At 41.3% G+C, this 14,221-nt stretch overlaps 1 protein-coding gene across 1 annotated transcript; it reads right to left on the bottom strand.

The window, feature by feature from the left end:
- Positions 1-1,232: 1,232 nt before the first annotated feature.
- znf598 (zinc finger protein 598) lies at positions 1,233-13,650 on the bottom strand. Its single transcript, XM_030736036.1, has 12 exons — positions 13,378-13,650; positions 9,690-9,802; positions 8,974-9,103; positions 7,601-7,812; positions 7,259-7,476; positions 7,060-7,153; positions 6,562-6,749; positions 6,380-6,458; positions 5,398-6,293; positions 3,874-4,039; positions 3,629-3,776; positions 1,233-2,393 (listed from the first exon to the last, which is right to left on the bottom strand). Exons 1-12 carry the CDS (start codon positions 13,549-13,551, stop codon positions 2,019-2,021), a joined length of 2,793 nt encoding a protein of 930 aa, XP_030591896.1. The 5' UTR covers positions 13,552-13,650; the 3' UTR covers positions 1,233-2,018.
- Positions 13,651-14,221: the final 571 nt, after the last annotated feature.

Raw genomic sequence — 14,221 nt, 5'->3', positions numbered from 1 at the left:
TTAGCAGAATGTAGTGAAGCCCTAAGCACCTAAAGACAGAAGTTTCCCCACTGGACCAAAGCAGTAATCAGTATCATAAGAAAGTCTCTAATGATCAGCAGATGCAGCCCACACTTTCGGTCTGCCATCAGTTTCTTCTACATAATAATTCTTAAACCTGTCAAAATATGGGCTGGTTCTCTAAAGGCACCGAGGTAGAGTTGGCTCTACAATATCGTTGGTTCCAAAAGAAGGAAGAAAAGTAGTGGAAAATACACAAATGTGTTCACAGCATATTCGCATTGCCAAAAAAAAAGTCTTGGTGCGGTTTTAAATCTTAACAGCCAGACTTTGGATGGTCACTGCAAATCCATGTTACTAGTTTAACAAAGTAACTTTGGGATTCCATCCATCCATTCGCTTCCGCACATCCTGTTAAGGGTCGCGGGGGGGCTGGAGCCTATCCCAGCTGTCATAGGGCGAGAGGCAGGGTACACCCTGAACAGGTCGCCAGCCTGTTGCAGGGCCAACACGGAGTGACAGACAACCTTTCACACACTCATTCACACCTATGGGCAATTTAGATTAGCCAATTAACCTAACCCCAGTAAGTGCATGTCTTTGGAATGTGGGAGGAAACCGGAGTACCCGGAGGAAACCCACGCAAGCACGGGGAGAACATGCAAACTCCACACAGAGAGAGGGAGAGGCCTGGGCCAAGGTGGAATCGAACCCAGGCCTTCCAGATGGTATTCTAACTGTGAGGCAGCAGTGCTAACCACTGCACCACCGTGCTGCCCCTACTTTGGGATTACTATTCAATATTTAACATACAAGAGTATGTGAAAAATTTGTAAAAAATTGCCACCCAGTCAAAGATGGAAGCTTTGCAGTGTCAGCAAAAAACATGTCTTTGGCAGCAGATAAGAAAACCGAGCAAGCTACTGTGATGACTAGTCTGGCACTTTGACACACAAGGTCAGACACAGACACACTGCTGACAACAGTGCAAGTGTGAGAAAGGGATGAATGGCTCCATCACCTGTAAATTTGTGTCAGCGCTTGAATTTACTCAAGGAAGCAGACTGTGTGGGTGGGAGTAACAGTGCTTTCAGCTGAAAATCTTAATCATAACTAAATGTGCAGTCAGAGCTGCAGGTCTCAGCTGCTACCATCTCAACTTTTCAATCTATTCCTAAAGGCAGCATAAACATCATTTGAACTAAACTGTTGAGAAATGTACAACAAGACTCTCATTGTTCAGTTCTTTAATTTCCACTTGAAACCTTGTGCAACATCATTGGCCTCGTTTTATCATCTATAAACAAAAATATCAAATCTACTGGTGAGTTGTGCAAACGGAATAAAAGAGAATTATGTTTATTGAAAAACATTCAACTGGTGAACCACGATTTGTTGTCATTTCTGAAGCAGCTCACTTCCTGACACACCCTCCTGAATGATGACAGTCCATTCACTGACACTGTTAACAGGCCTGCATAGAGCAATGAACAATTAAAAGCAATTAAACAGCTATAAATATAGAGCTTAATATTTAAACTGAACATTTTCCTATTTAACCAAGCAGCACAGCTGGAGACTCATGCAGACTTTATCAACTTGCCAAAGCAAGGTAAAAATGAAAATCAATATAATTTCGGCATTAGGGAGCATTGCATTCTTCAAGTAAAGCCTTGGCTTGTCTCTCCATTTCATTAAATAAATTTAGAGTTCAGATTAGACGTTACCAGTGCCAGTGCCAGCTGGGGACGTCCTCAAACGATGAGAGCTAAAAGAAGATTTAAGATGTGGCAACCCAGTATGCCTGAACTGTAAACCAATCACACAAACCTATCAATATAATCCCCGTCAAAGTGAAAATACCATAAATCATCTTCCTTTGCTACACTAGGCCTTTGACTCCTCTCAGAGGAAACACAATGCTGCTTTCCCACACTGGCTGCTGCAGGGCTCCATCAGAACTGCAGAACTGAAGTCGCCCCACAATGGCAAACAGATCAGAGGAAGAGTGAGAGGGGCTAGCTGATGATACGGCTTATCGACTGCAAGGAGGGAAACTCCTCACTCTCTGTCATGTGCAGCGTCTTGTGGGAGTTGAAGTCTTTGGGGGCCAGCACCTGTCTGCAAGTGGGGCACACCCGGCAGTCCAGCTCAGCCGCTACATTAGCCACTGCAGCAGGCGTCTGCCAGGCATTCTTCTTGTTTTTATTTTTCTTTCCTCCTCCAGCCCCATGCTGCTTCTCCAGTGCCTTACAGTCTCCGTGGGCAGTCAGGAGCTCCTGCTGCTTTCCAGTGTCTGGCAAGAGCACAAGTAGCTCATTGAAGATGCGGTTAAAGCCGTCCCCGAGCAGGTCCTTACAGCTGTGGTGGTACTGGGCTGCTGATATCACACCCTGGAAATACAGAGAAGACATATGAGTAAAGCACATAAGTGATGAATGTGAGGAGCAGATGTTAAACAGGTTCTTTTTGTTTTGGTGGTTTTCTTCTTGTCTGTCACTGATGTTAAATCAGCAAATAATTACACTCTTGGAAAAAAGGTAAACACTACATTTTAAGCTAACACAAGCATCAGTTTATTTTTCACTCCACATTTCCAAGCATTAATATAACACAGAACTGCAGCTCTGCTTTACTGATTGATTACAATGAAACCAGAGCTGCAGCGTTGCGGCTGTCTGACTCCTACAACCAGTGAAGCGGTACTTTACATAAAGATCTGTCCAAGCTAATGCAAAATATAAGAGGTGAAGGCTTTGATGGAATCTGATAAAAGTTATTGAATGTTTTATGTTTGGCCAATAAAGCTGATACAGATAGAAAAAAAGTTGTGGCCATAATATAGGCAATGCAGGCACATCCATATACAGATTTTTAATGTGGCAGCACAGAAGATCAAAAACCATGGCTTTAAAGTGAAAACTGAAGGTAGGCGTACCCAATCAGTGCTTGAGTAGCAGCATCGCGATATACCACTAACCACAAAATAAAGGAAATGCAAATAATTGTAATAAAAAAGTGAATAATATCATAAATACTATAATAGAAGTGGCATCACACGATGGCATTACTCCAACCTCAGCTCAGCTGTGGCAAACTTCCACATGATGACAGTCCACTGTCATCTGACAGTGTCACTGACACTGTTAACATGTATCAGAATGGCACTGCACTCTGTTTTTATTTACATTTTACACAGTGTACCAACTTTTTTGGAATTCAGTAAAATGAAGAATGAGTTTGACTATTAGCAGTATTTTTTCTGGAAAATCATGGCATTATCATTATAGTGAATCATTTTGGCCATAATAATGTTACAGCCACATTGGAGTATCCATCACTTTATCCTCATTTTATCCTTCTAGACACTCATGCTATATTTTGGCATAATTGGTGTACGAGGCCAAATAGGAGGATCACTTACATTCCTAATTTGTTCATTTTTGAGTCAAAGTGAACTGGAATTAAAATGCATTCACGACGTGCCTGAGATGCCACTTTCACAAGAGTGGGAGGAGAGTACAACCTTAAAACATAGAGCTTTATCCATTGCAGGGGTATTAAAAAAAACAAAACAAAAAAACAATATTCATACAAACACAGTATTTAGCTCCTATGTAGTGAGTACCTGTCTGAACTGGGCAGAGTAGTTTTTGAACTGGTTGAACTTTGATTCATCATTGTTGAGGTACTTTCTAATGGACTGGATCAGCTCCAGGTTCCTCTCACGGAAATCCTCTGGCACCAGGTAACCACTGCTCTCCACTTTAGGGGGCCTGGCAAAGGACAAAAACCACTAAGCACTGACAAGGTCGACACCAAACCCTTGCATCAAGCAGTCATCATATGTGTACAAACATGAGATTGGCTTACATGTTGACCACTGGGGGTGTAGACTCCACCACATTGCTGTTGAGGGGGATCCCTGTGAACCCTGGGGGAGGTTTAGGGGCTGACATTCCCAGACCAGGTGGAGGCAGGGGTACTGTAGAGGATGGGGGCGGAGTGGAGGCTTTCATTGGGAAAGAGGTCTTGAAGCCTAAAAAATAAAGACAGCGTGAGCTCCTAATGATGCAGTACCAACTCTGAAAGACAGTTCTCAGTACAACAAAGAAGCTGTGTTTTCAGCATCGAGCTAACACTAAGCTGTGTTTAAACAAAATGCTTATTTGTGAGACATTTATACTGTATCACTATAGTATAATATATAGACACATTATGTCATAGTTTTATGAAAACTCCTAAACCATAATTAAGCCAAGTGTCGTAGACTATCTAATCCAAAAAAAAAAAAAAAAAAAAAAAAGCTCAAACTCCTTCCACCTTGAGTTTACACTTCAGCTGCAGACTCTCATGAATGCAGTGTATGCAACCTCACCCAGAGGATGGTGGGAAATCCAAGCAGAACCCAAGGACAGAAAAATGCAGCCAATGCAGTAAAATTTGAAAAGCACTGCAGCGCCTCCAATGGCTAGTTCCATAAGTGAGTCACTCCCCATAGACTCCCAGGTTTAAATTCCCAACTAAACAGCATCTTTTATCTTTACTTTTCACCTTTAAAAGACCCTTTAAAACAACTGAACAGTGGGTGAATCTTTTTTTTTTTTTTTGCAATTCATCCTGGAGTTATACTACAAAGACTTCAAATTTAGGGGCATGGATGCTGGAACAGGGAGCTAAGCTTGACCTCCTAAGTGCCACACACACAGTGGCGAGATCACTGAAGTGGACCTCTCTACTGTGTTTGTCCCTTCCATCCATCCACCCATTTTCTTCTGCTTATCTGGAGCCGGGCTGTGAGGGGCAGCAGCCTGTTTGTCCCTTTCAGAGAATTTTTTTTATTTAATTATCAGACAAATAATATAATCTGCTGTTTGATGCACACAGTCCAAGAAGCTTATATTTCAATTCTGGTGACTGAAATTATAGTATTTTGTTAGTCTGTTACGTTTCAATAATTAGCAGATATGTGTTTATATGTTAATTAACTAAATGAGGAGTTAAAAACTATTGGGCCCCCTCTTTTATATGAAGTATATGGAAAACCTTAGCTGTCAACCTTTGAGACACTGTGCATCACATCAGTCATCTCTTGATGAGTAAACACTGATTTCAAATCAGCCATACAGACAAAGAGCAGAAACAGCTTTCCATGATCCTGTAATTACTTTAAGTTGGAATTTTCAAAAAACTTCTAGGAAGTTTGCTTCTTTGAGTTAGCATCTATCAGGCACTGAAATGGCTGTAGCAGCAGCTTTAAATGCACTGCCATCGAGCAGCTTGAGGACTTGTAAGAAAGATATCTCATTATCCTGACATGTCTATACAGTGGATAGAAAGATGCAATAACATTTGTAAAATGATCATAAATGAATCCTGTGGATTGTTGTGCCATACCTGGTGGTGGTTTTTTGGTCATGAGGGCAGGGAACTCCTCCTCTTGTTCATCAGCAGGGTCCGTGTTGGGATGAGCTGTTACCACAGTGGCATCTTTGCTAGTGGGTGGTGATCGCTCAGTGTAGCCATTAGCCAGCCCGCTTGTAAGTGCTGCTGTCACAGCATTTGAAAGCGGTTTGTTCTCAGGGACATTTTCCTTTTGTGCTGCAGTTTCCACTGAGACTGGATTTACAGTTGTTGCCAGGTCTGATGTTGTAGACCCAGATGTAGAGGGAGCAGCCGTGTTCTTCTGTTTTTTCTTCTTGTTGGCTTTTGGGGTTGGGAGATCAGTACTGGGGGTTGGATTTGAAGCGCTCGAGGTTGGATTTGATGTCGAGGTCACAGCCGAGTTTGAGGATTTGCCGCTGCCTGCTTTAACGGTGAGCAGAGAGGAGATATCCAGCATGGTGGGCACTGAGCGCAACTCCTGCTGCGTCATTCCTCCGCTCTCATCATCAGAATGAATAGGGGAGTAATTTGATGATGCTTTCCCATTCTCTCCAACTTTCTTTTTCCTCCGTGAAGATGAGGAGGATGAGGAAGAGAGGAGCTGAGGGCCAGAGGATGAAGATGAGAGGGGTGGGGGAGGTCTGGAAGATGGAGGAGGATGAGTGATGGGTTTAGCTGCAGATGTGTGGTTGGACCAAGCAGAGGTAGTACCAGCTGCAGGTTTGGGGGGCCGGATTTTGGAGACAAGAGCAGGGAAATCCTCTTCTTGAAAAGATGAAGCCTTTTTAGGTTGTGCAGAATAAGCTGGAGTCATGACAGATGCAACCGTGGTAGTCAAGAGGCTGGGGAAGTCATCCTCCTTTAGAGCTGCGTGGGATGCTGTAGTCACCACAGGAGCTGACTTTACACTGGAGGCACAAACAAAAACAGCACAAATGAAACACTTCCAACACTTTATGACGAGAAGTTATTGTCGTACTCTGACAAATATTACATGGGAGCAGCAGCTGTGGCTCCCAAAGCTGGGAAGTCATCTTCTTCATCCCCTGGATTAGTGCTCTTCATTGTTTTTACTGTTCAACAGGCAGAAATAAATAAATTAGAATTACCAGAAAAACAAGCGTGACAGCTTGCAACACCATAACCATTAAGTATATTTCTCATTTTTCTTTTTACCCGGAGGTTTGCTTGCTGGTTTGGCACGTCCATTCGGGTGTCTGAGCTCTTCTGGTTCTGGTCTCTCAACCCTCTCCTCTCTGCAGTGTTTGGGAGCGCTCCTCTCCTGCACTGCTGCTCTCTCTTCTTGTCTACGCATTGCAATGGATGCCCTCAAAGCAGCTTCCACCTGCCTGTCCTCATCATCTCTGCACGGACAAAAGGTGAAGTAATATACACAAGTATGCAAAGAGAGTGACAGCATAATGTGGAAAACTTTGTTGTGACAATGTTGTGCAGTCAATCTTTAAATGTTTTCTATGTTTGCCTCTCAACATAAGTGGATGCCCTGCAGTCCAGTTCTCAGGAATATGATTACATCCACATCTTTTTAGATCCTACTAAATTTCTGTGTCACAGGCAGACATGAATGTACCCTTTAACATCCAGTTCTGACACTTAATGCAGGTGCACCACCAATTCGCCATCCTAATTAACTCAGGTGTCTTTTAGACTCACCTTGAGTACCTCCAGCTTTTTTGTCCCCCATGAGGCCTTCCTCTTCCTCCTCGACTGTGCCGCACCTCATCGTAGTCCTCGCCTGTCACCATTCCTAAAAAGACAGATGTTCTCATCACTTCAAATGCCTCCTAATTAGAGTTATATAAACAGTAATCCTGGTGGCATGGCAATACAAAACAATACCATCTTCACTGACCTTCATTTCTCCTCTGTTGTCTCGGGGCGTAGTTAAACTGCAGGTCGATGTGGCGGTTCTGTCGAGCCTCTGCTCGATTCTTGCTGTGTGCCGCAGCCTTGTGGGCCTTGTAGTCAATCTCGGAGCGGAACGCGTGAGTGAACTGTTCCGTGGCGCAGCGACCTTCCTCGCACAGATAGTGGCATTCTCTGAAGTGCTCACTTAGATACTGGTAATCACTGTTGGCAGCAGGATTAAAAAAATACAACGGCAGTATTAACAAAGGTAATAATGATGAAAAACAGGAGCACATAAATTAAACAAAAGGGAGTTTGTGTGGACGTGTGAAACAGCTATACACACCTGTAGTACTCCTGAGAACCGTCTGCATCACAAAAGTGGCAGAAGTAGTGGTCCCTCCGCAGGTGTTTCAGCAGCTCGTCATTATCAAGGTAACGGTCATCGCAGAACTTACAGAGGGGGTGACCTCTGTGACTGGTGTCATCTGGGTCGCCGTGTGTTCTGTGACGTGCCAACTCCTTACGATTATACCACTTCCGCTCATGGGAGAAGATCTGGAGGGAGAGGTAAGGTTTAAAATACACAGTTATTCAGAAGAAGAGCATACAAAGGCCTTTATTAGGATATTGACATGTTTTTCTTTACATCTGGCTTGCTTAAGAGAGCCCGTGTAATATAAAGAGCTTTGAGTGGTCAGCTAGAGTAGAAAATCACTAGTCCATTTACAATTAACCAAATCTGAATTATCTATATAAGCAAAAGCTTTAATTTTATGGAATAGATAACCTGATGCACAACACTTTCAGTTCTCCATAGGTGAATTAAACGTTATGGTTTCTCATTCAGTGTGTGAAAAGTAATACATCAAATAACAGCCTAAAAAAGGGGGGGGCTGAATTTAACAAAATTCAAGATCTGTATTGTGTAAGATTTTGTGTTATCACTTAGTGGCAAACACTGCTGTCAAGGACAATGATTTGATGCCCTCATATTGCAAAAAGAGCAACTCAGCCTCCTAAACATTCATATCCCCAAAAATATGTGATTAATTATTTATGCCTCTTTTGCACTAGTGCCTTGACACAACTCGACTCTTAGGGTTTTTTATTAAGTGGTAGTACCTGGTATCAGGTACTTTTTTTAGTACCTACTCAACCAGGGTTCCAAGCAAGCTGAGTCAGCCTGAAAATACGACATCAACAGACTGCATGCCACTGACTGGCCACAGAGTGGCCTCACTAAATGAGTCATGAGAGCGACTCTCTCACAAGAATCAAACCCTCTGTTTTTGAAATTTGGCACACTAACCAACACAGATGTTTTTGTGCTTGATGGCTGAAGGTAGAATTCAGAGGGAGCTAGCGACCATTTGTGTTTGTGCCGCCTTGCACAAACACAACCCCAAGCACATTGAGGTGGTACTCAATTGTAATAGAAAATGACTGAAACGAATATAGAAGATTCAAGTCAAGCCGAGAAGGTACTGGTGAAAAAAGAGGCATTAATTTTCCAACCATGAATTCACACAAAAGACCTTCTTGGTTTCTTGGATACTGTTGGTGGTAACACCACTAAAAAAAGGACCAAAAAGAACTGCTTGTGCTACAAAATCTGCATACAGATTTCAGCTATTACTATAGTCATGTGATACTAAGAACCCAATCAGAGGCGACTGATCAGACACCCCTTTATTCACCCTTTAGGGAAGATAATACCTTGAGATGCTTTGTGCAGAGCTTGCAGCAGAAAAGCTCATGCTGCTTCCTCATGTGGTGCTCAAGCTCCTCAAACTTGGAGAAAACCTTAGGCTCTGAGCAGCGGAGACACTCGGGCAACAGCAGATGCCTGACAGACACAGAGAAAACAGCTCAGTCAGAGTCAACTTAAATCAAGAAGGGCATTAAAGCCACTTGTATATAACAGTAAACATGCCAATATTTTGTTTCAATATAGTTAAATGATAGGTTAGAGTCAGGCTACTTTGTGCTAAAGCAAGAATTTTACACATTTGGAAATAAAAGCATTCCTCCTGAAAACCTAATAATAATAAAACTAAAATCAAGAACACCGCATGAAGCATCAAGACGATAACACTAAAGGCTTTTCCTTAATTTACCAGCTTACTTTTAGTCATACTACTACATATTTTGTACATGGTTTTATATTTCCACTATGATCACATGCTGAGACAGAAAGAGTTCCTTCTCTATCCACATGTACAGCATTGGTTAATACAAGTATGGCTCTGTGCATCCATTTCCATTGTGTTCTTCAAGCAGAAGCTTAGCCATGTTAACAGTAATTCTCTTACTGCTACTTCTTTGAAGGCCTAGGAGGATAAATCAGCTAAAATGCCAAACATCACCAGTTTTTTAACACCCACTGATTTTAGATAACCAACCAAAGCATAAAGAATGGAGGCATCTAGTACCTGTACTGGGCATAGATCTTCCCATCACCGAAATAGATGTCATACTTTTTCTCACTAGGGAACTCCTGATAGGGCAGAGACTGAAAGGGCTCCAGTTTTTTCACAAACACCACCTGAAAACAGAATGACAGAACAATAAGAACTATTTGGAGGAAAAAGGCTGTAATGCATTTTTTTTTTTTTTAAGTAAACTTTTATAAGATTTTTCTTGGATTGAGACAGTGTAGCACTGACTGCTCACAAAGACCACTATATTAATATTACACTAGGGTGTAATATTACATGAAACGCACGTGCACGCACCTTATAAAACCAAGTCAGTACAATGGAGGTTTACATCCACTCATCATGGGCATGAATGTCATGGTAATTTTGGACTTCTTTACACTGTACTTTTTCCAGGGTGGAATGATTGTACAGCAAATATCTTTAATGGCTTTAAAACACAAGAATTAGGTTCACAAGTTCGAATTTATTTTGGATTTTCTCTCAAACATACAGGGTCAAAAGTAAACATACAGGCTCAAATATATATAGACACCCCCACTCTTACTTACTTAAATGTCCCTTAGCAAGTTGCACCTCAACCAGATCCTTTAAGTAACCATCAACAAGCTTCTGGCATAACTCTGGATGGATATTTGACCACTTTTCTTGGCAGAATTGGTAGAGTTCATTTAAACTGGTTGGTTTTCTGGCATGGACCTGGCTTTTATGGATAGTCCACAAATTTTCAATAAAGGTTGAGGTCAAGGCTTTGGGAAGGCCATTCCAGAAGCTTAATGTTAGCTTGCTTTATCTATTGCAAACCAGTTTGTGTGTCTGTTTGGGATCATTGTTCTAGTTTCAACCATCTAGCTGCTGATTTGAGGTAGTCCTCCTCCTTCATTATTCCATCCACTTTGTTCAATGTTCCTGCACCACTGGTAGCAACTGCTGCTGTCACCATGCTTGACAGCTGGTAGAGTGTTGTTTGGCTTGAAAGCCTCACTTTTACTCCTCCAAATATACCTTGTGCCATTGTAGCCTAATAGTTCAATTTTTGTCTCCTCTGACAATAAAATGTGTCTCGAGAAGGCATTTTGCTTGTTTATGTGGGCAGCTGTAAATTTCAGTCAGGCTTGAAAGTGCACATTTTGGAGCAGCACCCTCTCAGTCCATGGTGATTTAAAACTGGCTTCACTGTGGAAAGTGACACTAGTGTTCCAGCAGTTTAGAGTTCATGGCAGGCTTGAGCCTCAGTGGTTCCTGTTTTTTCCCAGAATATCCTAACCAATTTCCTCTCATCTGAGGGTGACAGTTTGGGTCTTTCTTCCAGACCTTGGCAAATAGGTGACACATCCAAATAACTTCGACTTATGTACAATTATTTGAACTGAAGATCTTGGAATCTGCAGTTGTTTAGAAATGGCTCCAACCTTCTGTAAACCTACAATTCTTTGTAGTTCACAGTTCCTTGGACTTTCCCATTGTGTCGAATATTGGTCAATCCAGTGAGTGCTGTCAAACAAATCCTCTTTATGCTGGCAAAAAGAAACTACCAGCAGTAGTCATGATCACTAATGAGAATAGGCCTTGGCAAGTTCAAAGAAATTGTAGAACCTTCAGTCCCACTTATTAAAATATCTAAGTGTGTGTATTAGGGCTGCAATGATTCATTGAGTAACTAGAATAACTCAATTACAAAAAAATCCTTGATGCATTTTTTTTTTTTTTGCTTTGATGCTTTGTTTAACGCACGACTCTGTAGAGCTCACCATATAAACTTGAGAATTTCACTCACATTATTGACTAAAAATAGACCTGCAGCAGAAATGTATTTAGGAGCATCCATGTTAATAAAAAGTAGGCAAAGTGTAGTAATATAATATCAGTAATATTATTTAACAGACTTAGATTTTCATAAATATAAACAAATTGTATTAATTAAATTATATTAATATTTTAAAGTCTTTTTCCCTTCACGCTAGTAAAAATATACATGGGCCAGTAAAACTCTGAGCCACTGACCCTGTGCTGTTAGGCTGGACACTGAATTATTAGTATTAGCATTAATTATTAACATCTACACCATCATAAAATTTGTTTTCTTTAGCAGGAAATGTTGCATCAAAGCACAAGACAAACCTCAGTTCTGAGAATGCTGACACTTATCTTCATTGCAACCACCACATGCTCCTTTAAAGGCTTACAACTGCACATACTGACTCATACACCATACACTAGCACATTTAAACACGCACACGTACACACGTATACACACACACACACCTCAAATCTACCTCAACCAGGAAATATACACTGTCAGAACTCATTTTTGACTTCTCCTAATGTAAGAAAGCCTTCCAAGAAGACAGAGTAAAGTCTTTATATTTATGCTTTATATTAATACTTTATATTACGTTGTATGTATATCTTATTTATTTTTGCATTTAAGAAAATGCTTTCTTTAAAAAAAAAAAAAAAAAAAAACAGATTTTAATATGGCACGTAAACACAATGAAAGGTTATTGTATGCAGTTAAACTATGAAAAAGCTGGTTTCCATTTTAGAAATTGCAATGAACAGTTCATTTTAAAAAACCTGTGTTTTTCTATTTTGAATACTTATTATTGCTCATTAATAAGAAACGTATTACTTATCCGAGTACTCGATTAATTGATGCAATAATCGATACTCAATTACTGTGCATGTGACAAATTACTTATCTTACTAAAATAACTTATAGGTTCAGCCCTAGTGTGTATAATTTTATCTCTGTGGATTAGAAAAAAATCCAAAATAATTTCAAACTTGTGCACACAGTTCTTGTTTTTAAAGTGATTAAAAGATGTATGCTGTATAATAATTCAACCCTGAGAAAACAACAGTTCAAAGAAATAATTAAAAGCCACATATTAACATGAGATTCACGCCCATAATGAGTGGACATAAACTTCTGACCGCAAGGCTTTTAAGGGCGTGTTCTGAGGCCGCTGGCACTGTCCACCTGTTTTGACTCAGTCGCTTGTATCCAAGGAAGTGAACTGACTGCTAACAGCAGGCAGACACCCAAATTACCCACAAGAATCCATTGTGACACAGGTTTCACAGTTTCTTGAATACGTTTCTAATTAAACAGAGTTTTTGAAATTCTGAATACAATTTCCTTAAAGGAGAAATGATAGTAGGCTCTTATGGGTTAAAGGTATACTAATTAACATATACACCGTAAGCCAGCAGTAACAGGTAGCATACCAGCGCCGCTAGACCTCACACTAGATTGAGAGGTGGTAGCTAACATGTTCTACTACATTTATCTACAAGTTCAGTGTCACCCCGCCTAAATAAGGTGCAACCACGAACGTCGGACAGACCAGCACTCTGTCATCGGCTCAATTATAAAAGCCGGCTTCTAAACCAACTCTCTCCAACCCCTGTAAGAGGCGATAAGCTAAGCTAAAGTATGGACTTGCTGTGAGCTAGTTAAGCTAATGACAGCGATAAAAAAGTAGTCTCTATAGAGGGAACACACAATGAGTTACTACCTCTTTTTTCCCTACTGACTCTTTTCATTCATTCTGACCGTAGGTACGGTTCTATCACACAATTTGTGCCCCTTTATACAGAGTAAAACTACCAGAACATTGCGGCCTAGCTAGCTCCACAAGGGTCCATCCCCGGGTTAAAGTAGCAGAAGAACGCGCACCTTGTCGAGCTCCTCCCGGCAAACGGCGCAGTACTTCTGATCGCACAGCACCCTCATCTTGGTGGAGCAGCGGTAACAAACAGGATGGTCGCATTTTCCCAAGGCGAAGATCTCGACCTCTTGGCAGCACAGAACACAGTTCTTCTCCGCGTCTTTTATTGTTGTTAAGTCCATCTTAGTGAAAAGGCACAAGTCAAGCTTAATAGTTATTTCGGAGAGCCACCGAGCTGAAGTGCTTACGTAATTACGAAAGTCTACTGCCGCGTCACGTAACGGTTACGCCAACGATGTGTATAGCATAGGGATGGACCGAGCACCGCTACACCGCAGCGACGCTTTCGCCCAACACACCTGTGAGATCTGCGCAAGCCTTTACGGCTGCCCCACGTGCGTACCTTGATGTGCACCGGTAGCTGTGCTTATGCTGATAGGAGGTACTGTACTTTGGAAAACATTCATGTGGCCCTCAAAGTTCTAGAAAAAACCCCACGCTGGTATAATGGCAAGCCCTTCTAACATTTTATGATTGGTGGGAACTGTATTTGTACATGTCATATCAGTTTAAAGTAAAACAATGCCAACGTGTTACAATATATATTTTTAAATGTAGAAACTACTACTGCTAGAGATATGTGCAAGGTGTTAATTAGTCAGACTAATCTCAGCTGTCCTCTATTGGATGTAGAGATGATTGGGACATTTCCTGTGTGTGTGTGTGTGTGTGTGTGTGTGTGTGTGTGTGTGTGTGTGTGTGTGTGTGTGTGTGTGTGTGTGTTGGACAAGCAGAGAAAGAAGGCAGAAATAATAGATGTAGTAATACAGAGTGATAGCAACATCAGGAAGA

Source organism: Archocentrus centrarchus, chromosome 8 (genome assembly GCF_007364275.1).
Source record: "Archocentrus centrarchus isolate MPI-CPG fArcCen1 chromosome 8, fArcCen1, whole genome shotgun sequence".
NCBI classification, from domain to species: Eukaryota; Metazoa; Chordata; class Actinopteri; order Cichliformes; family Cichlidae; genus Archocentrus; species Archocentrus centrarchus.
The sequence above is the reverse complement of the archived record's forward strand: the minus strand, read 5'-3'. Positions and strand labels throughout refer to the sequence as shown.